This window comes from Oryza sativa, chromosome 8, assembly GCF_034140825.1.
Source record: "Oryza sativa Japonica Group chromosome 8, ASM3414082v1".
Classification (NCBI taxonomy): domain Eukaryota; kingdom Viridiplantae; phylum Streptophyta; class Magnoliopsida; order Poales; family Poaceae; genus Oryza; species Oryza sativa.
This window is the reverse complement of record NC_089042.1, coordinates 26,477,945-26,504,826: the sequence shown is the minus strand read 5'-3', so window position 1 is coordinate 26,504,826 and position 26,882 is coordinate 26,477,945. Positions and strand designations below refer to the sequence as shown.

Genomic DNA, 26,882 nt, shown 5'->3' with positions numbered 1-26,882 from the left:
CTACAGTAGCAAGCAACACAGCCGCGCACAACATACATCGCCGCAGCGCTGCCACATAAACGGCTACCAAACAAAGAGACAGAGGACGTAAGATTATAGATTTAAACAGATTATAGATTTAAACGCTCCTAGCACTATGCCACCACTCTTAAGGCTCCTTTGGATTGAATTTTTTTTTAAGAAAAGTAGTAAAAACCAATTAATCCAAAAAAATAACTCCTATGTATGTTACTTATTTGGTATATAGAATTAATTCGAAGGAATTTCAAAGGACAGGAAAAACTTCTCCAAAGGGTGCCTTTATATTTCTTCTCTTTGATAATTGGCATGGATCTAATTGAAAAACAGTTGGAAAAAGGAACCCATATGGATTTGCCACTGCCAGCCATACCACGTAGTGTAATTAATCCATTGAACAAAACTAGCTGACTCCCTCGATGGTGACAGGTCTGAAGAAGCTTGGATTAATAGGACAGATCACAAAATTGTTCATTGGAAAACTTGACCTGACATGCATTGGTATAAGGCAGATATATATTTAAAAGTATATATATGGCCCAGCTAAATCTTCTGATAGGTGATGGCCAACTCTAAAAAAATGCAGAAAACTCCTCCTTTTTCCTCTTCTACGTTAACAAAAACATATTGGTTGTGTGCCCAGGACGGTAAGCGAAAGGTACTTCCATTATTAAAAATTAAGATACTGTTTGTGCAATCATGTTATTATTAATCTGAGCTTAGTGGGCTTCCTTAATTGTACATGTCTCTCTTCATTCTGCTGCATCAATGATATTTATGTGTGTGACATGTATGTCGAGTTCGTTAACCAACTCGTCTGCAATGGAATTCTGTGACGATTTGCTCGTGGAGATTCTCTCGAGGCTCCCGTTCAAGTCGCTTGCAAGATTCAAGTGCGTCTCCCGCTCATGGCGCGCGCTCATCTCCGGCGGCGACCTCCGCCGCCGGCTCCCGCTGCTCGCCGCCGGCTTGTTCGTCGGCGACGGCGGCGGCGGCGAGCCGAGGTACGCCACCGCGTGCTCCGGCGATGGTGTTGAGTTCTGCGACATGAGCTTCTTCCCGCTGGCGGAGACGGCGGCGAGGGTCGTCGACGCGTGCGAGGGGTTGCTGCTGTACAGGTCGCTCGCCGCGGCGTCGGCGATGTACGTCGCCTGCCCGGCGACGAGGAGGTGGGCGGCGCTGCCGGTGCCGCGGAGGGAGGCGCAGCTCCCGCTGCTGGCGTTCGACCCGGCCGACGGCGGCGGCGGCTCGCCGCGCTACCACGTCGTCTGCTTCGTGGCGTGGCAGGAGCGCGGCGCCACCGTGGACGTCTTCTCGTCGGAGACCGGCGCGTGGGCGGAGCGCGACGCGGCGTTCGGCGGCGTCGAGGCCTCGTCGCTGTCCCCCACCACGCACTACCGCGGCGGCGTCCTCCACGTGCTCGCGTACCCGGACCGCGTCGTGCTCATGGACCTCGCCGCCACGACCACGACGACGACGTCGGTGGCGCCGGGCAGGCTCGCGCCACGGCTGCCCGACGACGTCGACGCCGGCGCGCGCCTCGGCCACTCCCGCGGCCGGCTCCACTACGCCAAGTGCGACGGCGAGCGGCTGAGGGTCTGGGCCCTCGACGTCGACGCCGCCTCGCCGGGCTCATGCCAATGGATCTTGACGAACACCGTCTGTGTCAACGAGATGACCATCAATGGCGGGCTCTGGGCGGCAAGCGAGGTCAAGTTCTTGGCGTTCCACCCGGACATGGCCGACGTGGTGTACCTCTCGTCGCCGGAGGGGAAGGTGGCGAGCTGTGACATGAGGAGGAAGGAGATGGTGAGCTCGTGGAAGCTGGGAGCTGAGCACCATGTCGTCAGGTTTTGGTTGCTTGGTTTCTCCTCGGGTTTGATGAGCTGCCTGGGTGGCGAGCAAGCATGCCAGATTGCCGGTGCTAGCTAGCTATAGTATACTAGTATATTTTTTTTCTGCTATTTCTTTTCCATTTGACCTTCGATTTGATTGCTTCAGAACTCATATATCAAAACGCAGTTTTGAAGAAAAAGTTAAATGGATGGTGGCGGCGTGTGGCAACGATAACATAAGCCCTTTTGAATTGTGCTTTGGTTTGGGTCGGATAGGTGTTGTGTGACTTAGTGTTTCTTGGTGGAGTTGGAGTTGCCGATCACATGGGTGATGGTGTGATGATAATAACGTCGCGTTTTTGCCAGTGTGGGAGTTTTGTTTACTTCTTGCTTGTTGCTTGGCTTTATCGTTCTTGTGTTGAGCAGCATTGTTAAGTGTTGCGCTTGCCTAACCTTGCTTCATTGCGTTGGCAGGTTAAGTTTCTTGGAGTATTTGCTGCTGTAGTTTTCGCTCAATTTTTCTTAATTAATTATCTGTTTTTTTAAATGGGACATCTTCTTCTTCTTATATGTAAAACATCGGCAATGGTCTGTCCGTTCGTAAACAAATAGTCAATTATTTATCAAAGTTCATACATTTCAGCAGTGTTATACTCCCCCTTATAAAATATACTATCTCCATTCTCGTCCACAAGTGAATTGTCTTTGTTTTTAAAAAGGAAAAAGTACGAATTACCCCCCCTCCAAAAAAAACTAGCGCGGTCGTCCGAATTACCCCCTGAACCAAAAAAACCGGACATTCTTCACCCCTATCTATGCAAACCGGACGAATTACCCCCCTCGACCTAATCCACAATGGTTTTGGTCTACGTGGCGTACGCGTGGCAGTCCAGTCAGCATTTTATTTATTAAAAAAAATGTGAGACCCACCTGTCATACTCCTATTCCACTATTCCTATCTGTCACTCTTCCCCTCTCTCTCTCTTCTCTCTCTATGTCTCACTCAGGCGCACGGCAGTAGGCGGGGGATAGGGAGCGGCGGCGGCAGGGTGCGGCGGAGGAGGCGAGCGGCGGCGGGAGCTCACGCTGCTGTTGACAGAAAACACGAGGCCTGGGAGATCTGCTTAACTCCAGTGCAGGTCCAAAGCTCGCCTTCGAATGTATGAGCGTGCCAGTTGATTTGATCCTGTAACCAACAAGAAATAGAGACAAAGAATTCGTGGTTAAATCTATAAATGATAGCCGATCGGCTAGGTGCCGATGACAATCATTTATCTTTGAGCCGATGTCATTTATGAATCGATCGGCGGTTATAAATAGACAGTAAGGAACTAAATCTATTCGATCGGCTGTAGATATTAACGATATATAGTTCTTATATTAATATATACTTAAATCAAGTGATTGGAATAGATCGGTCACCATGCCGAGACAGTATAAATCACTTAGATCGAAATATATATTAATAACAGGATTATATATGTTTATAGCATAGCCGATCAGATAGATCTAGCATGTATCAGCTAATACTCCGATACTACTCTATATAAAGATATCAAAACAGGTATAATATACCAAACAAAAGCTTAATATACTTAAATGCAATAAGATCTTGACATAAAGGGCGGATTTAACATGTCACTGAAGCATATAGATCGAATATGGTTAAATTAGATAAGATCGGCTGAAACTCCGATACTACCCTAATCGGCAACCAGATGACAGGCTAGAGATTGATATTCTAAGCACGACTTAATAGATCAAACTCAACTGATGCAGCATTAAGTATGAAAAGAAGAACAATATCTAGACAATCAAGCCGTTGGGTGTTTCATAAAGTGGCAGATATCTTATATAATCTAGGACAACGTCGCTATTTAACCTAATCGGCTGTCTTCTATTAACAGATGTTAGCCGATTGTAGGTTAGATGACAATATTGCCAAAGATTATGTAAGACATATGATAACTCGACGAATTATATAGACAAGATTAGAGTGTCATAAAGATGGAAGTACTCATCTCGAGAACACAAGTCGTCATAACAAGTTTTACCTCTTGTTGAAGATCGAAACCGATGCAGCTCAACCCGAAAGCAAGAACTCGTCGAAACAAAACTAAAGCAAAAAGGTGGCGATGCGCCGAAATTGTATTGAACATGTGTGTCTTAAAAATTACATAGGGCTCGGGGTCTATTTATACCCGAGAATTACAAGATATGTCCATACCGGACACGACCACTATCTCTAACAAACTCTAAGATACCATAAGTCTTTGCGGCAGACTTTTGCCCAAATATATCTCTAAGGAAGTTACATAAAACATCCTAATTAATAGATACAATTGCCTTCTTAGGACTCTATCCATGTGCGGCAATCATCTTGAAGCACCTCAATTCAACCCGATGTCATACACCAAATTACACTGTCGGAATCGGCTGCATCGGCTTACCTAGTCCGACTCGGACCTAGCCAATCCTAACCGTAGTCGATCTGGACTTCAGCCGATTCTTGCTCTATTCTCGGATCAAGCTCCGCCTTCGACTCCACCTCGATCTAATCTCCTTTTCCGATGCTGATATTACCAAATTTGGTCGTTAACAGCTGCTCAAGGCAAGGCGAGGCGGCGGCGGCGGCGGAGGAGGCAAGGCGACAGCGGTGGCGAGGCGGTTGGCGGCGGGAGGACGACATCGCCGCCTTCTCGTCTCGCGTCGCCTCCTCGTCTCGTGCAGCTGCCTCGCCTCGCACCGCCAGTCGCCACCCAGCCGCACCTGCCCCTGCGCCGCCGCTCACCTCGCCGCCGTGCTTGCCTCTCCACCGCCCCGCCTCCTCCGCCGCCGCCTCGCCGCTGCCTCCTCCGCCGCGCTCGCAGCCTCCGTCGTCGCCTGGAGAAGAGAGAGAGCCCCGCCGCTCGCCTCTTCGCCGCCCCACCTCGTCCACCGCCACCTCGCCTCGCCGCGGCCTCCTCCGCCGCGCTCGCTGTCTCTGCAGTCGTCCGGAGAAGAGAGAGAGAGAGTGTGTGTGTGTGTGTGTGTGTGTGTGTGTGTGAGAGAGAGATAGAAGAGATAGAAGAGAGAGAGAATGATACGTGGGTTCCATATTTTTTTTATAAAATAGAATGCTGACTGGACTGCCACGTGTACGTCACGTAGACCAAAACCATCGCGGATTGGGTCGAGGGGGGTAATTCGTCCGGTTTACATAGTTGGAGTTGAAGAATGTCCGGTTTTGTAGTTCAGGGGAGTAATTCGAACGACCGCGATAGTTCGGGGAGGGTAATTCGTATTTTTTCCTTTTAAAAAAGTTTACTTTTGAGAGTTTCATAAAAATAAAGACGCGTATATTATGGAAGGATATATTATCAAATAATTAGAATGGGTGAGACTTCAAACACAAATCGTCTAACCTAGAAACGCTCAGGGCTCTTCCGGCTAGCTCACAAGCGTTTCTCTTCAGCAGAAATAAAGATTAACGAGAAAATATAAGTTGGGATTGAGATGAGAAAATGAGTGAGAAATTAAATAAGAACTATCCTAGTCAGATTTGTATATATGATTTATATAGAAAAGTGAACTCTCAGAAGGACGGAGGTAATACATATTTTTGAAAGTTTAGTAGAAAACCAAAGTTAACGGAAAAATAATTGTAATTGATTGAGATGAGCCAATGAGGAAGGAAGTAAACAGAAATGCTCGATAGGGTAATAGCAAGTTTATGAGTCTGATCTTAGAATTTGGATCAGATTAGAACATGTCCGTTCCTTCTATCAAGCAGTGATTTTTCTTCAGAAGATTTTAACAACTTGAGTTTGATCCAGTAAAGATATACTATTAACAAAATCTGCACCATTTATTGCATTTACAGTTACCAACAACATGAACACACGCACAATGCATCCAGCTACACGTCGGTGGCGTAAACGATCTCTCTCTTTACACTTCGCAAGCAACAAACTAAAATAAAATAATTGAAACAGATTTACAAATTAATTAAATCATCAACACTTCACGGGACAATGAGCTAAGCAATCCGATAGGTAGCACGACGACGGCACGAGCCACGCCTTGACGACACGATTCCTCTCCCCCTCACCAAACTCCCAAGCTTGGCAATGGCAGGTCGTCGTCTTCCTCCTCAGATCGTGCTCCACCACCTTCCATGGCGACCACGTGTACACCACGTCCTCCTCCTCCGGGTGCATCGCCAAGAACCTCACCTCGCCTCCTCCATGCGCGAGGTGTTCCACCTTGACGGCATGCTTCGGCCGCCATTGGTCGTCGTCGTCGAGCTCCCAGACCTTGAGAAGCTCGCCGTCGCGGAAGATGTAGTGCAGCCGGCCGCCGGAGTGCGCGACGTGGGCGTCGCCGCCGTCCACCGGCTCGGGGAGGTCGATCACCGCCGCCGTGGATGAGAAGTCGGCGAGGTTTAGGGAGACGAGGCAGTCGGGTTCGGAGGCGAGGATGTAGAGGATGCCGTCGTGGTAGTGCATCGAGCCGGAGAGCGAGCTCGCCGGGACGCCGCCGAACTCCGTGTCGCGCGCCGTCCACGCCCACGTCGCCGATGAGAACACCTCCACCGCCGCGCCGCGGTCGCGCCACCCGGTGAAGTTGACCACGCGGTAGTCCGGCGAGGTGGACGGGTCGAACGCCAGCACGGACAGCGTCGCCGCCTTCGCCGGCGCCGGGAGCGCCGCCCACCGCCTCGTCACCGGGTCGACGACGAAGAACTCCGGCGTGCCGGGCGATCGACAGAGCAGCAAGCCATTGCAGCCGTCGCATACCACAACGCCGCCGCGTTCCGGCAAGAACCCGAGGTGGCAGTCCTCGAGGCGGTGACCATCGTTGCCGTCGGACGCCGCGCACGCGAACCGCGGGCCACCTCCACCTCCGCCGCCGGCGGCGACAGCGTCGTCGTCGGGGAAGTACACGGTGGTCATGAGCAGCGGCAGCCTGCGGCGGAGGTAGTCGTCGGAGACGGCGGCGCGCCAATCCTTGGAGACGCAGGCGGAGCGCGCCACGGATTTGAACGGGAGCCTGACGATTATCTCCGACAGAAGATCGTCGCCGATGAGGGCGATCTCACTGTCAATTGAACAACTCTTCAGAATTGCCATCTCTTACTATCTCTCTGTTCGATCTGTGTGTGTTCTGTAACGAATTGAAAGGATTACTTGATCAGCAGCAAGTCTCTCCGAGTAAAATGCAACTGGGCGTGCCAATTTTATACTACTACTTCGTACTTGGTTTTCTAGATTGGGGTATACCGGTGACGTGTCCAGGTCGAAGCGCTGCGTGTCCTGCCAGCAAGCTGCCACGTGTCCCTCAGTAGTAGCCCAGCTAAAAATGAGACTTGCCGGGTGGAGGAGCATACCTGTAAGGCGGTAACCGTCAGATCTCACGTCGCGCCACGCGTATAGCACACATGCATGCCCAAATTTGGCCGGTTTCCACCAGTCAAAAGTTATAAAAAGAATTCCGAGAAAAGAGGGGATAGCGCCCGCAATCCAGTCCCTGCCGTCGGTTGTTATAGGTCGTAGCGGTTTATTAGTAATAAAAAAAGTTTATGATAAGTTAAAAAAAAAGTTTATGATTATTTTTATACCCCCTCCGTTTCTAAATATTTGACACCGTTGACTTTTTAACACATGTTTGACCGTTCGTCTTATTTAAAATCTTTTGTGAAAACTATATGTATATATATAAGTATATTTAATAATAAATCAAATAATATAAAAATAATTAATAATTACTTAATTTCTTTAATAATATGAACGGTCAAACATATTTAAAAAAGTCAACTACGTCAAATATTTAGAAACAGAGGGAGTATATTTTTAGCCGCTTAGAAATCTATATCCATATTTCTATCTCTACTATTATAAAAATTGAAGATGCTTTTACTAAAATTTGGTCCCTCAAGTTTATTAGCTAATAAACCGTTTTCAATTCCTACTCACCTCGTTGTTCGTTTCAAATTCATGTGCGTGTTCATCATCGCCTGCGTGGGAGTCCCGTTCAAATTTTCGGCGTCGTTCGTGTATGACGGGGTCCTCTAGGGAGTAGGGACGCGGCATGCAGGCACATGCAAGCCTTCAACTGCATGCCATCCAGAGATCAAGCCACTCACACGTTCAACTGATTTTGCATGTTCACAAGTTCGACTTGCATGCATGCGGCTTTGCACCTATTCAAAGGTAAAAAAAAAGTTCAAAATTGAAACAGGCCAAAAGCTAAAAATATATGGATATTTCATAGTGTGTGTGAATATTTCAGGATGGATCCAAAATTAAAAATAACTAAATTACTATAAAATCATAAAAAAACAACTATATGAAAAAGAAATATGCAACCTAACAAACACAAATAATTTTGATTACAAATTTAGTACTCGCAGTACGTACAAGATATTATAATTTTGTTTTAAATTCGTTCATTTTTGAAAATATAGTAGCAGTCGTATAAGAAATTTCTTTTAAAAAAGTTAACTTACATGCTAACTTTAGATGATCGGGCTCCTAATTATAGCTTATGATTTCATGGGAAAAAAATATATATCCAAGCGAATTCTTATAATGAATTTCACCTTAACTAAACCATATAACAATAATAAAATTAAAATAACCTTCACCTGTTACAGCGCACGGGTATTTTTTTTCTAAGTCAATGTAAAAGTTTCTTAAAAGCAAATTTAAAATTTGAGATTTTCTTTTCAGCAAACGATGGGGCCCGGAGAGGGTGTCGTGGATGAGCATGCACCGCCGTTGTGATCGGCAATCCAAAAGCTAGTATTGGAATTTGGGGAGAGAGAGACGGCGCCCCTCCAAAAATTCATTTTAGAAAAAAAAAAATTGTAAACGTGTTAAGGATTAAACACGAAACCTTAGAATTATGGGTGGCGGCCGGTGCAAACGTGGGTTTGGATGAAGGCAGCAAGGGATCGAAGCACGGGAATCGTGGGAAGCCATGTGCGTTCCGGTGCCGTGACATGACATGGGTAGTGCTTGCTACAGCGAGCAGAGCACGAGCTGCCGCTGACTTGGAACGCGAATGCGTCCCCAAATATTCAACGGGAAAACCCTGCAATTAAGGGAGAGGGTAATGATCATTACGTGCACCGATCCTAACCCACTTTAATTAATTAATTTCTTCCCGCTCCTGACACTGGATAATACTACTCCCTCCAGGCTGATAATACTTGTCGTTTTGGACAAGGGTGAAATCTGTCTTTTAAATATGGTGACTACATGTGTAGATTAGTCTTAAAAAGTATTTTAATAAGATCATATATTTGTTAACAATTTTATATATATTATAATAAAAAATAATGGTCAAAGTTTTTTTTTTGATACCGTGCCCTTGTCCAAAACACCGATGGTATGGATGGAGTAAGCATGACTCCTGTGATCCCTATCCGGTCAGCTATACTTAATTAGCGCGTTAATCGCATCGTGCAAGCGACATACTCCCCCCTCCCTCCGGTTTCATTTTAATTGACGCTTTGGACAATAACATACTCTACAAGATATTCCTTTGACCTTATTTTTCTATTATAATATATACAATAAATAAATACATGTTTATCTTTATTATAGTGTTTTGAAAGACAAATCTATATATGTTTTTTCTAGTTTTTTTAAACGAAATATTTTTAAAGTTATTGATGGTTAAAGTTATAAAAGTTTAACCTCAACCTTATCCAAAACGTCAATTAATATAGAACCAGAGGGAGTATATAGCTCTTGCCTACAGGTTGATTATATCATTAGGGCATCCACAATGTACTCCAAAAGTGGTCCATAAGCAATATAATATTTGATTCAGCCACCTAGCAACATTGTGGAACTAGTCCATAGGAAAGAAATAACAAAAACTACCCATAAGCATATGGGATGCCCATAGAGAATAAAATATATTATTTGTCTCTATCTCTTCTCTCCTGCTAATACTATTTGTTATCCATATACATTGTGAATGTTATAATAGTTAAAATTCATATATGTGGGTCTCATCTCTATGGACTACTTTTGCCATATACATTGTTGTTGCCCTTATAAGCGTAACAACTTATTAACGATGAAAAATGATTTATAAAGTAAGATTTTTTTTGGTATATTTTGCAGAATAAACTGAATACTGTCATGGGCTTAGATTCTTGGGCCGCTTGTCACCATAGAAATCTCGGGGAAATCTCGGTTTATGACTAGTGAGGGTGTTCGGAGAATAAAATTCCGAACCTCCAGGGATCGGTGCATTGCTTAAAATCTATAGCAAAGAGTAGTACTAGTCCTACTCAATGACGACGTGATTATACGCACCGAATGTCTGAATTCCATTTTGTGGAGCTCCCTTATGAATGTATTTGCTCTCATTGAATCTAGTCACATTCTGAATCTCTTTTCCTTTTTCCAGTGTCTGATCAGTCTTTAGTGCAAGGATCTGAAGCATTCTGCAACAAAGTTGAGAAAATGCATTTGTTCTGATCAATCGTAGAGAGATCTTTGTTCTTGTTTGCTTTCTTCATCTGACGAGTGTTTCTGAACATCTTATGCCGACCATATATTAGAGCTCTTTAATTTGTTTCATGTTCAGTACGTTCTTTGTTCTGAATTTTTTTTCCCCCGGTGTCTGATCAATAGCAGGAGACTAGATAGCTCTTTGTTCTTGTTTGTTTTCTTCTCCTGACCAGTGTTTTCTGCACATTATGGCACAGTATGGTGCTGTATGTTGATTATATACAGGTTGAGTGCAACCTGCATATAGCCGTATGCAGTTATGCCGATTGGGCGATATCCAAGAACGAGCTAATCACCAATATCTTCAGGAGTCAGGACTAGCAAATGGTAAAGCAGCAATTTTAGCCATTAGCCAAACGGAGCCTCAAGCCGTCACCAACCGTTGGATTAAAAACGTGCAGCTGTTGTACATACAGGCCGCGGCCCACCGATCAGCCCAGCTTACTAAAGCCCATCCAGGACTGACAGCCCAAAAAAGCCTCACGGCCTTTGCTTGGTCTGACTTCGTCAGACACGAGATTGGCAAAAACGAGAGGTCGCCATCGCGTCGAACGTAGAATGGCCCACATCGTCTTCCTCCGCGCCTCCGCCGCCGACCTCACCGCCGGCAAGCCGCCGCTGGCGGGCGTCCCGGCGTCCGCGCCGCTCTCCGCGGCGGCCGCGGCCATCCCGGCGTCGTCCGAGGCCGCCGTGGCCGTCTGGCGCGTCGACGGCGCCTCCCACCACCACCACCACCGGGCGCCCACCGCGGCGGCCACCGTCGTCGGCCTGCTCAGCTCCATCGACGTCGTCGCCTTCCTCGCCAACCACCCCGGCGGCGCCGCCGCCGCGTTCATGACCCCCGCCGGCGACGTCGTGCCCCACGAACACGCCCTCGTGCGCCAGGTCCAGCCCGACACGAGGTCACCATCAATTCATGATCTAGATATCCTGCATTGCAATGCATCCATGAGATAATTGCGACTATGGCCTTGTTTAGTTACACGGTTCAAAAGTTTTAGCGTGTCATATCAAATATACGGACATATATTTGGAGTATTAAATATAGACTAATAACAAAACAATAGATTTCGTCTGTAAACTACGAGACAAATTTATTGAGTCTAATTAATCCATCATTAGCAAATATTCCCTCTGTTTCTAAATATTTGACGCCGTTGACTTTTTAAAACATGTTTGACCGTTCGTCTTATTCAAAAATTTTAAGTAATTGTTAATACTTTTTCTATCATTTAATTCATTATTAAATATACTTTTATATATACATATAATTTTACATATTTCACAAAAGTTTTTGAATAAGATGAATGGTCAAACATATGCTAAAAAGTCAACATTGTCAAATATTTAGAAATGGAGGGAGGGGGATGGATTCTAATAGCTCGAGTGGACGTCCACCCATTTATTGCATGTCAACTAAATGGCTACGAAAAATTTTCAAAAAAATTGGCAAGATAGATCAATATGTAATATATCACTCCACAAACATGCAAGTTAAAATTCAACTTCTACAAGTTGTAACAAAAATAACAAATTTAACTGTAAATATACATATAGTAATTTGAGTTTTGTTTGTTATTTTTATTACAATCTGTAGAAGTTGAATTTTAACTTGCATGTTTGTGGATTGATACATTACATATTGATCTATCTTATTCATATTTTTTTAATTTTTTTCATAACCATTTAGATGACATGCAATAAACGGGTGGACATCCACTCGAGCTGTTAAAATAGTTTCCCATGGAGGCGACATCCACTCGAGCTGTTAAAATAGTTTCTCATGGAGGGAGTATTTACTGTAGCAACACACTGTCAAATCATAGAGTAATTGGGCTTAAAAGTTTCGTCTCACAATTTACACACAATCTGTATAATTAGTTTTATTGTCTATATTTAATACTCTATGCATGTGTCCAAACATTCGATATCACAGGGTAAAAAAATTTTACATGGGAACTAAACATGGCCTATATTTTTGTGATTTTTTGTGATGAAGATTGATAGAAATAGTGGAGTTGATGAAGCAGGGAGCGAGGCGAGTGCTGGTTGGCAAGAACATCAAGGAAGGATGCGCCATCAACAAGCAGCCATTCGCGCCCTTCTACAAGGCCGTGCTCAAGATCACCGGGACGCCGCGGCGGAATCCGTCGCCGTCGCCGTCGCCGGCCACCAGGTCGCCGTCGACGACGTTGGGCCGCGACAGATACTGCTGCCTCACGCGGGAGGACATCGTGCGCTTCCTCATCAACTGCCTCGGCGCGCTCGCCCCCATCCCGATGCAATCCATCGCCTCCCTCGGCGCGATCAGCCGCGCCTACTCCCACGTCGAGGACTCCTCCCCCGCCATTGGCGCCGCCTGGGAGCTCCCCTCCGACCCGCGCGCCGTCGCCGTCGTGCGGACTGGCCACGACGGCTCGCGGGTGATTCTTGGCGAGATCTCCGGCCACAAGCTGTGGAAGAAAGACTACGCGGCCGCCGCGGAGGCGATGGCGACCATGTCGGCGATGGACTTCGCCACCGGCGTCGACGAGAGCGGGCCGTCGCCTACCGCCACCGCCGCCGCCGCCGCTGGCAATGTCGGCGGCGGCGGCGCGCGTGCGCGGATGGGGAGCGTCGAGGAGGAGATCGCGCCTGTGCCGAGGCTGACGAGGTTCAGCAGCAGGAAGATCGGGTTCTCGGCGAGCTTGGCGAACATGATCATGGTGAGCCACCGGAAGAACCGGGTGCTGACCTGCAAGGCGACGAGCTCGCTCGCCGCCGTCATGGCGCAGATGCTGTCGCACAGGGCCACGCATCTCTGGGTCGTCGAGGATGGCGACGCCGACAAAGGCGCCGTCTTGGTTGGCATGATTGGGTACATGGAGATCCTCAGGGCGGTCACTAGAGGTGTTGTTGTCCCTCCGGCTTGACTGCTGGCTGCAAATCCAGTTTGGATTAAACAAATTTTGGTAGATTTTATTGTTTGTTGAGATGTTTTTGGAGATGGTATTGTTTTCTTGTTTGAGTTAGTAATTAGAATGTGTTAATTAGCTGTACAGTTATTATAATTGTTTTGCTTAGATGGGTGAGTGATGAACTGACTAAGTGATCTGAATTATAAAAGGGATTGCCCAATGGGCAATGGCAGCTGTTTTTGTAACTGTGAAGTTTCTCCATATTTGAGCAGATATTTCAGTTCTGTTATCTTCTGACTATTTCAGACAGCTTGTTACTCGAGCTTCATTCAGGGGTTCAGGCAATGCAAGAAAAATTCAGTGAGCAATTCAGATACGCATAGTTCAGATAGAAAGACTACAAAATGTCTTACGTAACCACTTCCGTAATAATGGTGAACACTGAATAATACAACGGTAATTTAAATACATCTGGCAAGGAAAAGGCACATTCTGCTAGTAACTGAATGGTATTGTTGTTGCACAGGTACGAGGTGGTTTGATAGTATCCCACGCTAATCCTTCCTTAGCTCAATGAACTCACGGTGAGAGCCGGCGCTGTTGATGACAACAATCTCCAGTTTATCTCCCTGCAAAATTCATGGAACAAAATTAGAATTTGAATCAATACTGTTTAGTTGGCCACTAGTGATTAACTTCGAGCAACCAAAGAGATTTAAATCATCATACAGTGTATATGTCTCGTTCTGTGGCTGATGCAAAAACGTCCTTAACCAGATCGACAGCATCTGATTGAGATAATGGTGTCACTGCATCCTGCATAATAACAGTGAATTATTAGAGCTCTCATTCGTCAGAAGAAACATACTTGTATCTCATAAACGAATTATATTGTTTTGTTTTCACAATTCTTCTAGAGAGTCAAGCACTAGCTGAAATTATATAACTCACCCGAGCTGGAAGTAGTAATGGGCTAGGAGATTTTAGCTGATTGTCCAGAACAGGCATCATCAAAGCTGCACCTGTCCCCTGAGCACTATAACCTGTCCTTTCATAAGACCCAACAGCATCATATGTGAAGACACATCCTTTACCTGCAAAAGAAGAAAAGATATTCTCACAGGTCGTGATCATACGTTCATACTGATGAGCGGCCACTGTAAGAGGTAAAGAAGTAACCCCAAATCATACCTTCGCTGTCAAGTCCACCCAACACATTGAAGGCATAGTATGGGAAGAACCTTTTGTAGTAGAGCGTGTTGGACAGTAATTGCGCCATCGCAGGGCAGCTCATTTTCTTGTTATGGTTGTGTTCATAAAGCTATAAAAGCAGAAATGATCATAAGCTTGTACTGAATAGAAACACTGTTCATGATCAAAACTTTGAATAAACAAAGAACCATGTAAAAGATCAGATAATCTTCAGGGTCAGGGCAGATAGTAGATCAGATTATTGCGATAAAGTTGTCGAAAATGTGGTTAATCATGAAAATTTCTTGCAGTTACAGATGGTTTTAGAGAATTGTTCAGACTTACCAATTCCTTGGCAGTAAGGTTCCTCTGCAAAGCTTTAACATCACCTTGAAATCCAGATGAGGCCAAAACACATTTATCCGCTCTAATTGAAGGTTTAGGGAAACGGCATTAGCACTTTATTCAGAAAAAAAAAGAGAGAGAGCTTTCCAACAAATATGTTATGCGCAGCTGCGTCGTGATTATTTGGTAGCAATATTTTAAGGGATAGTTTGCAGAAGTTACTATAGGAAAGTTTGTGCACTGAAACAGAGGATTTGGGCTGAACCTTCATCCAACGATACATTCAGATTCAATTTACTCCTCACGTATAATTTCGGGTGCAGAAAATCAACATCAGTAATACTACCCAATAAATTCATGCGCACTCCACAAAATTTCAGCTAGGCCTATTTTATTTTTTTCAAATTCACAACATATGCAGTCTCTTCCCTTCCCTTCTAAAAAGAAAACATGTGAAATCTCTGTCTCTCTGGTAATTAAAAACCACAAATTCATCCCTAGCAACGCATCCATGATTGACTAACTGACTAACTAACAAACTAACTATAAGCGGGGGATTAATCAGAATCGCCGAATCCAACCGAGTCCAATTCGCAAATCGGACCACACATCATCAAACGTGAGTAGGTAGGTAGGAAGGAGGGTTTGGAAAACATACAGGTGGGCGATCTTGGAGCTGTCGCGGCTGAGGATGCTGTATCCGACGGAGAGGCGCGTGTCGGCGGCGACCACGCAGTAGTCGGCGCCGGCGACGGCCACGCACGTGCCGCCGTTGTTCTCGTACACCTCGAACCTCGCCATCGATCTCTCTCCCTCGCTCTCGCTCCTCCTCCTTCTCCCGCCGCCTCAGCTCCCTCACCAACCTCAAACCTCGGCGTCTCTCTCTCTCCCTCAGGCTGGCGCGGCGCGGTGGCGCGGTGCGTTGCGGCGAGGCGGACGGGCGGCGAGTGCGGCGGCGATCGGGCGGGGCGGGGCGGCGCGGCGTCGCGGGGAGGCTAGTTTTATTTCGGCTCGGCTTCTTCTTCTTCTTCTTCTTGTGCTGCAAGAAGAGGGAGACCGGCTCGGAGGTTGCTTCGCCAGTGGGCCGAGTCCGAGTCGCGGAAGAAGCTAAGAGAGGCTCGGTCCGGCCCGGAACGGCCCGTCTTGGAGTTGGCTGGAAAACTGGGGGCCGTAAGAGATGTTTGGGCTTAAAAGCCCGGCCTACAATTGGGCCGGTTTATATGCTCTTCATCGGCCTAGGGGAAGCTAGCTTAGCCCATGGCCATAGATGAACGTTTTTGCTTGTTTGTTTTTACTCTTTTAACATTAACCGATTTTGCTATCGATCACTAGCGTGATTTTTTTTTGCTGACATTTCACGTTTTTTTTGCAGCCTCGTCAGCTGGCGTGTCGGACACCAGCACGTCAGCCTTCGTGTCTGTGTCTAGCTAGCCCAAGCGCACACGATAATGGAGATTGGAGAAGCACGGTAACACAGTGGCCTCTGACCGGCGAGCCAGCCGCCGGTAGCACGGCCAATACTGATCAGCGAGAGACACCGTTCCTCTCGTCATAGTCATGAAATATAAAATTACAGTCCTATATAACTAAAATTACATTTGTAAATTTAGTTGATTTGATAGGTAAGTGTACTGTAATTTTGATAAAAAATAATGTGTAAGTAAATATGTACTTATTATTTTCTTTAAAATATAAAATTACAGTCCTATATAACTAAAATTACATTTGTAAATTTAGTTGATTTAACATGTAAGTGCATTGTAATTTTGATAATAATAATATGTAAGTAAATATGTACTTATTATTTTCTTTAAAATATAAAATTACAGTCTTATATAACTAAAATTACATTTGTAAATTTAGTTGCACTGTAATTTTGATAATAATATTGTGTAAATAAATTTGCATTAGTTATTTTATTTCAAATATAAAATTACAGTCCTATATAACTAAAATTACATATGTAAATTTCGTTGATATGACATATAAGTGCACTGTAATTTTGAAAAAAATGTTGTGTAAGTAAATTTGTATTAGTTATTTTATTTTGTAATTCGTTGGATGCAAATCCAAGGAAAGAAAAAATCTGGGTGATTTTATCTCAAAAATCACCCGAGTGATGCATAGGCGGTCCCAACATTAACATTTTATTATCTCGGTTTTCATTAGCATACTCTTTAAACTGCTAAACGATGTATTTCATGCGAAAATTTTCTATACATAAGATACTTTAAAATATTAGATAATTCAATTTCATGTTTAAAATAATTAAAACTCAACTAACTATACGGTAATGACTTTCCCTTATGTGCCCATAGTTCATCTTTATCTGACATGAATTCGAATGGGGCTAAGTTACTAAAGTTTAATAGTAGTAGTAGCTTATTGATACCATTCGTGTAAGTTGCAAGATTAATATAGTCCCACTTTCCTAGGGCAAAGACAATATAAGGTCCCTTATTAGTTGTATCGTTTTGGGACAATTAAATTTTGCAAGAATTTCACATGAAAACCTTGATTTTTTTTTGGTATGTACGATATGAAGTTTAGATTGGATAACCCAGATTAATCTGAGAGCCTCATCGGTTGCCTGTATTACCTAATAAGCCAAAACAGTTTACTAGGAAATAAAAATTAATTTATAGGTAATTTTTTTAATATATTTGTTCATAACGATTTAAAAGTCAATGCTAAAAATAGTTTGCATTGAAAACATCTTAAAATCAACTTCAGAATTAAGTTTGAAAATTCAAATTTTAATTTTTGCTTTGGCTTATTATGCCAACCGATGAGGCTCTGAAATAGGGGCTTTTAACTATTTGCCACTTTTAGATTTGGCAAAAAACTACTTGTCACCCCTATCTCAATGACATGTGGGTCCACATGTGTCTATGACATGTGGGCACAGTGGCAAAAAGTTAATTGCTGCATCTAAATGTGGCAAAAAGTTAATTGCTGCATCTAAATGTGGCAAATGGTTAAATATCTCCTGAAATACGTGCAACTCAGTGAATTTTATGTAAACCAGCTGGGATGTTTTCATTTGATCAGCCAAGGCGTCCACCTTGGTACGCACACAGCGATCATTTTCTTTTCTAAAGTGTATATGACTCTATGAGCAACTGGGTTGAGGTCCGCGTCACATCGAGTGGGCAGAACGGTGGAACAGCTCAGCTCCCCTGCAGCCAAAAACAAATTCAGTTCACCAGCAAAAGAACACCTGGGTTTAAACAACTCCGTTCTTTAACGTCAAAGGAGATTTACTAGTCTATTTCTCGAGCCATGACGCCAACTGCTTTCTTTTGCTTTAGTTGCCAGGTTTTAATCTTGTCCGTGAATGGAAAGATCAAAGTTTGTGCTAAATTTGGTTTAGAGGAGCCACCACTGTTAAGTTAGTGCGCTGACCTACCTGCAGGCTAGCTCCTCTTTAAAATTCTCTCCCTTTTTCATTGCCATCCAACATGTTTTGATCAGACTTCTCTTGTTTCAGGATGAAAAGATTGTTTGCCAAAGCAGTAGCCGTCTATATATGTGCTAGCTTACTTGTTTCCGTTCATCTTTTCATTCTTTTCGCTTCACAGAATCTCTGAGTTGAGTCTCATTGTAAAGTCACCATGCTTCATACTAGTTTATAGCCCTCATTTTAAAAAAAATCTCTTGGTATGGTAAAAAACAGCTAGAGCCGTTGTTTGCATCTTGTCTTTCTCTCTCTGTTCTTTTTTTAAATCTCCCATGGCGGCCTAGTTGCAATTTCCTTTTTTCTTTCACTTTTCACAGCTTATGTCAAAACCATTAGCAACAGAGGTAGTAGGAGCTTGCAAATGGCAGATGAACTAAATGATCAGAATTCAGAGCATAAATTCTTGCGTGTGGGATCAAATTTTTCTTCAGGTGGATGCTCGGATATGTTGGGGTAGTAGTACTAGTTTCTTTGGAGTTTGTAGGACAAGTTGATCGAAGCCACTCATCAATGGTAAGCATGTGCTGATCTGCTCTCGGATAGTGGAGTTCTGACGCAGGAAAACATATTCGTAGGGCTATTTTGAAACGTAGGAAAAAAACATATAAGAATAGGAAAATTGTAGAAATAAAATAATTCACGGCTCATTTAATACTACTGGAGGTGAATTCACAAGTATTTGTAAAAAATGTTGTTACCTAGCACTACATGAAAACATAGGAATTTTAAGAGAAAACATGTGGTCATGTCTCTTTCTAATTTTTTTTTAAAGATAAGCCTCGAAAGAGCACAGAGAGCACATGTTTTTATTCAAGAATAAAATGTTTTGTCTAGTTTTTAGGGAAAATTGGGCCCAAAAATCTCACGTCTGACGTCTCTTTCTAATTTTCCTTTAAAATACTTATGAAATTAGCTATCCCATAGAAATTTCAAAATATTTTGTGGAGGTCATTTCTTCGTTTTAAAGGGGCATGTAGAAATTATTTCCAATGGATTTCAATCCTCCAAAATCCCTCCATTTTTTCCCATGTTCCCAAGCAGCCAACATTCTCTCAAATGCTACAATGAAATCAACATCGCAGTTCTGAACATCAATGCGTCCGTGCGTGCGTCTCTGTCGTTCACGTTTCCCAGGTTAACTATTACCAACCTCCCGACTTCGATTCGATCACTCCCTGTCTCTGTAGCACTAATGCGAAAATGCTAAGCTTAGCTTTGTCAGATCAGAATCAAATTCGCATGTAAATATGTGAGTTCAATCCGATCGCTCACCGTGTCTCTACCACAAGTGCGAAATGCTTTGCTAGCTTGTCAGATCAGAATCAAATTCGCACGTAATATATTCAGGTCTACGTCGAGCGTAATCAATCGAACTATCGGTCTAGCGCAGCGCTTGTTTGTCGTTCCCTGGGTTGAAGGTGTCGTTTCAAGCTTTTTGAATGAAAAATCTAGCTCTGGCTGCATTACATTCACCGGATCTTCATAAATGTGTTGTTTAAGAGTAGTCTTAGACTTGGTGTACTCGTCCTGGATGTACGAGAGTGAGCTGCCGCGAGTGATTTGCATCTTTGTGTTAGCTTCTTTTTCTCTCTCTTTTTGCGCATGATAGATGCAGAGCAGCAGAGGCACGGTGTAAATTTATCTTTTAATTGAAATATATCCTACGATTAAAAAATCTATTAATTGATTTGTACTTGCATCATCCCCTTCTTGCATCCATTCATTTCACCTAAATAATTATATATTTTTATAAAAAAATAACAAGATAAATTTATATGATATATATCACTTCACAGATACTCTTGAACAAATTCTTTAAGTTATAACAAATATAACTGTGGATATGTATACTAGTTTCAGTTTATTTTATTCCTTTTATTACAACTTACATATTTTAAACTTACATATTTATGGAGCGGTATGTATAATATTAATCTATTTTATCAATTTATTTTTTATGACCATGGCATAAAAAAATAAGTGGATGTCCTGTTGAGGATGAAATTCCATCTCCAACGCATTGCTTATATATATGAGATGTTTTACGGTGTTTGCGAGGTACATAGAGGTACTTGGAGGGGGAACAACGTGCACCGTTGATCAAGAGAGGGGCAAGGTACGGAACAAATTTTGTAACATGATGGCAGTTGAGTAATTAACTTGTAAAACATGGGCATTATACTTTAATTGAATACTAAAATCCATCGATCGGTATGCCATCAGAAAAAAGAGTAAATCTAACATCCATCGATCGGTATGCCATAAAAAAAGAGTAAATCACGGATATCCGATCGATCTATACCAGATCGCATCGTCTTCTTTCCCTGCTTTGTTCTTGTTCTAGGGTTTGAACGTTTCACCGAAAGGAGACAGGGTTCACCAAAAGGAGACAAGAGGGAAAAATGTAGGCATGGTTGAGGGTTGAATAGGAGACTAGATCGCCTGGTCGACGACTAGCTAGGCTCAAACTAGCGCAATATAACAATATAACACAATATAAATCTCTTGCTGGAAATAAAATATAATTTTCAACAGAATTAAGGTAGGAGTTTTTACGTATTCATTGGAATAAAATGTAAATGTAGAAAAAATCACATAATTAGGCCAATAATGTGTTATAAGAACACAATATAAATCTAGACTTCAATACAACGTAAATTTACAAAAAAACCATGCAAAATGGAAAATTAAATCCTAGTGCCGCGGTAAACGACTTAACTCCAATACAACGTAAATCTACAAGAAACCACGCAAAACAAAAAATTAAATCATGCAGATAGAGGTTTTACGGTGTTAACGCGTACCGTTATACCTATGCGGTACCTTTTATAATTTGAGAGACGATTCTACCCTTTTCTCTCTACTAGTAAAATTATGTTTTTATCCTTAGTACCTAAGTACCTATATCAATACTTAAATATCTTTAACATGGTACCTGTGATTGAGGAGCGTTGGATCTTTACCTCTTTTGGAATGCAAACACCATAAAACCTCTCTATATATATTCAGCTAGAAATCTGTACCAGTGTGCACCACCATTCATTCGAGTAGAGGTGGAAAAAAAAACTCGAAGCTTGTGACTTGGATCAATTCAAACTCATAGTCTTAATGAGTCGATCCGAGCTCCGTTTAGCTCGTGAGCTTAATGAGCTAGCTTGAACTACTCAAGCTTGAGTTTAGCTCGTTTGTAAATGATATCATCATATCTTTGTATACTTAGTGCTTGTTAACTAGTCCTTCATTTTTTTAATTACATCAAAACTATTTGTATTTAGTGAGTTTAATGTTTATTATGTTAATATATTACAAAATCATAATTTTGAAATTATTAACATGATATAAATGAGATAGAGCTCGTTAACCAGGCTAACGAGCTTAACGAGCCATCTCGCAAGTCAAGCCGAGCTAGCCTCTTAGCTCCGAGGAATTTTGCGATTCCTCGAGGTACTTAAATTTTACACTATTACTTTTAGTATCTTAAGGTACTTACTATCTATACTATCTAGAGGTATCGAATTTTACACGTATCTCTGTAAAAATTACCTTTCAGCTCATCAAAATTAACAAACTGAGACGAACTAGCTCATTAAAATAACTGAGTTCAAACGAGCCAAGCTGGCCTAAATTCCATGGTAAAAGCTATTAGCTAGCAATGTCTCCACCACGTCGATATCGATCGAGTGCACCCTCCATTTACTAATTACTTCCATATTAAAGCTATCATCAATCCATCCAATATCCATCGTGCACTGACGAAACCAGCTGCATTCTGCTCCCAGTAAGAATCAGAACTCAATTCCTCCACATATATGCTCTGCAAACTGCAACTCTGCAACTGCATCCATCGATTGATAGATACATGCACATAGCTGCATCTGCATTTGTTTGTTCCTGTCACCTTTGTACCATCCAATTCCAACCCCACATTTCATCCTCGATCTTTCTGGTTTGCCGAGCCAAACAGAGCAAGCACAGCTAGTAGCTAGCCAATATTCAGATAAGAGAGTGGAGTCAGGAACTCATTAGAAGAGACATCTTTAATTTGCTCATGGCCATTGGGACCCAATCACCCAACACATTTGATAATTGATACTCCATTTTGATTCCTCTTCTTCCCCAGCTCTAGCTATATATAAACCACTCCAATGGCAGCACACAAATTCATGAATTCCCAGTTCAGAGTTTCAGGTACTCTCAATCTGAAACATATAGAGGAGCTAGTAGCAAAGAGAAGTAATTAGAGTGAGCTTAAGTAGTAATTAATTAGAGGAGGTTAATTAATTAGGGAAGATGATAGGATGGGGAGATGTGTACAAGGTGGTGGGGGCAATGGCGCCGCTGTACTTCGCGCTGGGGCTAGGGTACGGGTCGGTGAGGTGGTGGAGGTTCTTCACGGCGGAGCAGTGCGCCGCCATCAACACCATGGTGGTCTACTTCTCCATGCCCTTCTTCACCTTCGACTTCGTCGTCCGCACCGACCCGTTCGCCATGAACTACCGCGTCATCGCCGCCGACGCGGTGTCCAAGGCGATCGCCATCGCCGCCATGGCGGCGTGGGCGCGCACGCGCTGCGGCTGCGCCGCCGCCAAGGCCGGGGCGCAGTCGTGGTCCATCACCGGGTTCTCCCTCGCCGCGCTCAACAACACGCTCGTCGTCGGCGTGCCGCTGCTCGACGCCATGTACGGGAGGTGGGCGCAGGACCTCGTGGTGCAGATCGCCGTCGTGCAGTCCATGGTGTGGTTCCCGCTCCTGCTCATGGCGTTCGAGCTCCGCAAGGCCTGGGTCGTCGGCGGCGGCGGCGGCGTCGGGCCGGCGGTGATGTCGTCGTCGTCGCCGCCGGAGAAGCAGAGCGACGTCGAGATGAACGGCGCCGTCGTCGCGGCGCCGGGCGGCGGCGGCGGCGTCCGGCTACCGTTCTGGGCGACGGCGAGGACGGTGGGGCTGAAGCTGGCGAGGAACCCGAACGTGTACGCCAGCGTTCTCGGCGTCGTGTGGGCGTGCATCGCGTACAGGTATATACGCGTCAGCCATGCATTGCATGCGCCATCGCCATCGCCATCGCCGTGAAGTGAAACTCAAGTTTCTACTAGCTTCTTGACGTCGCCGTCGCCGGTGAACATGCATGCAGGTGGCACCTGAGCTTGCCGGGGATCGTGACGGGGTCGCTGCAGGTGATGTCCAGGACTGGCACGGGGATGTCCATGTTCAGCATGGGTAAGCTAGCATCGGCATAAAGTTTTTCTTTTTCTGAATAGCCGAATAATTTTGCGTTATAAAGTTGGAAAATAGGTTTAAAGCTGTTGCAAAAATCGCACCATTTAGGAGGCCAGTTGCAGGGTTCAAAATCCCGATACCAGATCGAAGTCCACTCACGGGCGGTTTCTTTGGATTTCACATAATCCATAAAAAGGGATAAAAACTGATGAAATCCGAATAAATTTTACCAAAAGAATTAAAACTTAGTTTAATTTTTTTAAAACTTAGATCGAAAAACCGAGCGGTATGTGTTTTCGACCCAGTTCGAAAAGTTCAGATTTCACGTAATTCGAACTAGATTCTACTGGATTTATGTTTGATGATTCAAGTTGTTAGAGAAATGTTGTTGCAATAATGGTTGTTGTTGCATATGCTGAATAATTGCTGATGGATATCATATGTAGTGATTGGATATGATATATGATGAGATGCAGGGTTGTTCATGGGGCAGCAGGAGAGGGTGATAGCGTGCGGGGCGGGGCTGACGGCGCTGGGGATGGCGCTGCGGTTCGTCGCCGGTCCGCTCGCCACGCTCGTCGGCGCCGCCGCCCTCGGCCTCCGCGGCGACGTCCTGCACCTCGCCATCATACAGGTACACCTCCTTAATTTTGCCTTGTCGGGAACACAAACTGTTCACGTCACATCGCCGGCGCTTTTCGCCGTGTACTTAGATACATGCAGGGGAAAGTGATTTCGTGTACACAATTTAGCTTGATAGACTAATATAAAATATACCACTCCACAAATATACAAATTGAATTTTTTTTATTTACAAGTTGTAAAAAAACAAATATAGATGCGGATGTACGATAAATATTTTAAGTTTAATTTGTTTTTTTTCTAATTTGTAAAAGTCGAATTTAGTCTTGTTTGTCTTGAAATGATATATTTTATATTAATCTATATTATTAATTTTTTTATAACTATTTAGATGATATGAAAAAACAACGAGATATTTTCTCGACAGTGGTAATTTAGTTTCGCCTTTTGCTTTCACTAGTTTATCTCTTCTCCGATCTCAATTAAATAAACTATATATATCCGGCTTCCTAGAGAAAACAAATGAGCTCGAGAGGTCGGCAGCTAGTGCATGCTAACTGCAGATCACTTCGATTTGTCGCTTTTCTGAAACTCTTGTTTCGTGCTAACCAGTGAGCAACTAAGCAACTTGGTGAGTGGTATATACGTACCCAACTTTTCACATTGGGGATGTGTATGTGTAGTGCATCAGCAGCAGTAAACGAACTAGCTAGTGTGCCATGCATGCATGGATACACCAGATAAGTCACAAGTATATATCGTGGCTTGCATTTCAGGAGTTTGGAAATTTTCAAAAATCAGTCATCACTCTCTTCTTGTCCATATATTGGATGATATTTTCAATGGTTCTCATCTCCCCTGTATTACTAATTTAAACAAAGTTAATCCCTTCTTTAGATAAAATGATAAAAGGTTGAACAATAAATTATTCTAACTGATAAAAATAATACAAAATTACATTTTCTTTTACTGTAATGCAAAATTACATTTATAATTCAATATAACACCGAGATTCCAGATAAATTAAACTAAAATTGCACATCGCATAACAATGCAATTTTAGGCTTTAGCAATGTGTAATTGCAAGCGACAAATTTTAACGCCCCTGAAATCTAACAAATATGTAAGGTGCTTAAAGTTTTAAAATTTCAGCCACCTTTTTCATCTCTTAAATGATAATCCTCATCACTCCTAAGTCACTACTCCTTAAAAGAGGTTTAATACTCCTACTTCTTTGAACTTTTTTAAAATGATGTAAACTATTTTTTTCTTTTTCGAAATGGCTTGTGGGTTCATGACTTCATTCTACTCCATATATATGGTGAAATTTAACTGCTAGTGCTAAAAAGAGAGGTATTTAGAGGTTCTATGCATACACACGCATGTATAAGACATTAGCATGCATTCCGATCTTAATTAATACTGATCATGTAATCAATTTTCATGTACATATATGCAGGCCGCACTGCCTCAATCGATTGCTTCCTTCGTTTTCGCAAAGGAGTATGGGCTTCATGCCGATGTACTCAGCACGGCGTAAGTTAATTAATTTTCATTAATTTAGTATCAACCTGATGATTAATTATGCCGTACGAGTTTTCCTTAACTGCGTTGGATTATAGATTAATTACAGTATCAGTCTGCCGTTGAAGTACTAATAACTTGATTAATCACTAACGAAAATCTAATTTTGAATGCAGGGTTATATTCGGAACATTGATCTCTCTGCCGATTCTGATTGCATATTACGCGGTTCTGGGCTTTGTCTAACATGCATTTACAGCACGGCATGCTTACTTATATTAGATTTGCTTCGGTCCAACAAAAATTATCTCGAGATACCGATACCTCACGGTACCGATAACTCATCTGCTCAGCTAGATCCAACGATCGAAAATAATTTGGTACCGTGAGGTACCGGTATTTCGAGATACTTTTTGTTGGACGATAACAAACCTCTAATTACATTGGATGCTGAGATCTAAACCAATGTGGAGCGTCAATGACGCAACAGAAGGATGTTAATTAATCAGAGTACTTCAGCAATAGAGAGTTTCAGTGTTGCAAGCTCTGATTAATGATCTAATATTCCAATTAGTCGATATTGTATTTCGAGCAAAGTAAATAATAAAGTTTTCAACAGTTTTGCTACCTAATATTACTGTACGTTGGAGCACCAGGGAAATTACCATACACGTCGAGATCGCTTTGTGAGCATGTGTGCAAAATTCGTGTGTTTAAGGTCTCCCCAATTTAAAATGAAAGAATTTCATGGGATTTTCATTGGAAACGAACTAAAATCCTGTATTCAGAAAGCCTTATTTTTCTATTATAGGAAATTCGGTATTTGCTTCAAAAGAAGCTGTTTACAAAGTCACCAGCTCATCAAATGACTACAAATAACAGTACACGTGATGACAAAAGAAAAAAAAAGGTTAATTATGTCTCTAGCCTTTTTTTTATTTTTGAAGAAAAATTCTCTAGCTTTCATTAGGAAGAAGGACGATGGAAAAAGCTCAATTTATTGGTACAAAGTTCCCATTGCCTCCAAAGCAGAGGCGGATTACGTAGACAACTAGCCATGCACACTCTTTTTTTTTAGGGAAAGTCATTCAGCGAGCTTTATTCATTAGACAAAATGGTTACATTGTTCACTAACAAATTCAGGATAAAGCTAGGTGATTCATCAACCCAAATATCAGAATACTAGCTATGCACACTTGGTTTAACACTATCAAGCTACATTTGGTAAAACAGGTTTTTAGCTCTATCCAACAAACCGGTTTCATGGTTGCCTATCGACCACTCCATCAAAGATTACACAGTTACA

General features: G+C 43.1%; 5 protein-coding genes across 5 annotated transcripts; 3 read left to right on the top strand and 2 right to left on the bottom strand.

The window, feature by feature from the left end:
• Positions 1 to 510: 510 nt before the first annotated feature.
• LOC9268337 (putative F-box/kelch-repeat protein At1g15680) lies at positions 511 to 2,488 on the top strand. The gene has a single exon (XM_015793865.3). It carries the CDS (start codon positions 787 to 789, stop codon positions 1,948 to 1,950), a length of 1,164 nt encoding a protein of 387 aa, XP_015649351.2. The 5' UTR covers positions 511 to 786; the 3' UTR covers positions 1,951 to 2,488.
• A 3,193-nt stretch (positions 2,489 to 5,681) lies between these two features.
• LOC4346119 (putative F-box/kelch-repeat protein At1g15680) lies at positions 5,682 to 7,091 on the bottom strand. The gene has a single exon (XM_015793949.3). The coding sequence runs from the start codon at positions 6,962 to 6,964 to the stop codon at positions 5,849 to 5,851; it is 1,116 nt and encodes a 371-aa protein (XP_015649435.1). The 5' UTR covers positions 6,965 to 7,091; the 3' UTR covers positions 5,682 to 5,848.
• A 3,765-nt stretch (positions 7,092 to 10,856) lies between these two features.
• On the top strand, positions 10,857 to 13,549 carry LOC136351615 (CBS domain-containing protein CBSX6-like). The gene is made up of 2 exons (XM_066303802.1): positions 10,857 to 11,265; positions 12,363 to 13,549. The coding sequence occupies exons 1-2, from the start codon at positions 10,922 to 10,924 to the stop codon at positions 13,273 to 13,275; spliced, it is 1,257 nt and encodes a 418-aa protein (XP_066159899.1). The 5' UTR covers positions 10,857 to 10,921; the 3' UTR covers positions 13,276 to 13,549.
• Positions 13,550 to 13,605: 56 nt separating this feature from the next.
• Positions 13,606 to 15,815, bottom strand: LOC4346117 (proteasome subunit beta type-1-like). The gene is made up of 6 exons (XM_015793453.3): positions 15,455 to 15,815; positions 14,797 to 14,878; positions 14,452 to 14,581; positions 14,212 to 14,354; positions 13,990 to 14,076; positions 13,606 to 13,889 (listed from the first exon to the last, which is right to left on the bottom strand). Exons 1-6 carry the CDS (start codon positions 15,595 to 15,597, stop codon positions 13,815 to 13,817), a joined length of 660 nt encoding a protein of 219 aa, XP_015648939.1. The 5' UTR covers positions 15,598 to 15,815; the 3' UTR covers positions 13,606 to 13,814.
• A 6,604-nt stretch (positions 15,816 to 22,419) lies between these two features.
• On the top strand, positions 22,420 to 26,208 carry LOC4346116 (probable auxin efflux carrier component 5c). Its single transcript, NM_001422651.1, has 5 exons — positions 22,420 to 23,268; positions 23,385 to 23,470; positions 23,947 to 24,104; positions 25,512 to 25,588; positions 25,753 to 26,208. The coding sequence occupies exons 1-5, from the start codon at positions 22,547 to 22,549 to the stop codon at positions 25,820 to 25,822; spliced, it is 1,113 nt and encodes a 370-aa protein (NP_001409580.1). The 5' UTR covers positions 22,420 to 22,546; the 3' UTR covers positions 25,823 to 26,208.
• Positions 26,209 to 26,882: the final 674 nt, after the last annotated feature.

Coding starts and splice junctions, on each gene's coding strand:
- LOC136351615 (XM_066303802.1), top strand. CDS start 10,922: ATGGCCCACATCGTCTTCCTCCGCGCCTCCGCCGCCGACCTCACCGCC. Junction 11,266..12,362: donor CAGGTCCAGCCCGACACGAG/GTCACCATCAAT, acceptor TTTGTGATGAAG/ATTGATAGAAATAGTGGAGT.
- LOC4346117 (XM_015793453.3), bottom strand. CDS start 15,597: ATGGCGAGGTTCGAGGTGTACGAGAACAACGGCGGCACGTGCGTGGCC. Junction 14,355..14,451: donor GGGTGGACTTGACAGCGAAG/GTATGATTTGGG, acceptor CTTCTTTTGCAG/GTAAAGGATGTGTCTTCACA. Junction 13,890..13,989: donor CAGAACGAGACATATACACT/GTATGATGATTT, acceptor TGAATTTTGCAG/GGAGATAAACTGGAGATTGT.
- LOC4346116 (NM_001422651.1), top strand. CDS start 22,547: ATGATAGGATGGGGAGATGTGTACAAGGTGGTGGGGGCAATGGCGCCG. Junction 23,471..23,946: donor GATGTCCATGTTCAGCATGG/GTAAGCTAGCAT, acceptor GATGAGATGCAG/GGTTGTTCATGGGGCAGCAG. Junction 25,589..25,752: donor GCCGATGTACTCAGCACGGC/GTAAGTTAATTA, acceptor TTTTGAATGCAG/GGTTATATTCGGAACATTGA.
- LOC9268337 (XM_015793865.3), top strand. CDS start 787: ATGATATTTATGTGTGTGACATGTATGTCGAGTTCGTTAACCAACTCG.
- LOC4346119 (XM_015793949.3), bottom strand. CDS start 6,964: ATGGCAATTCTGAAGAGTTGTTCAATTGACAGTGAGATCGCCCTCATC.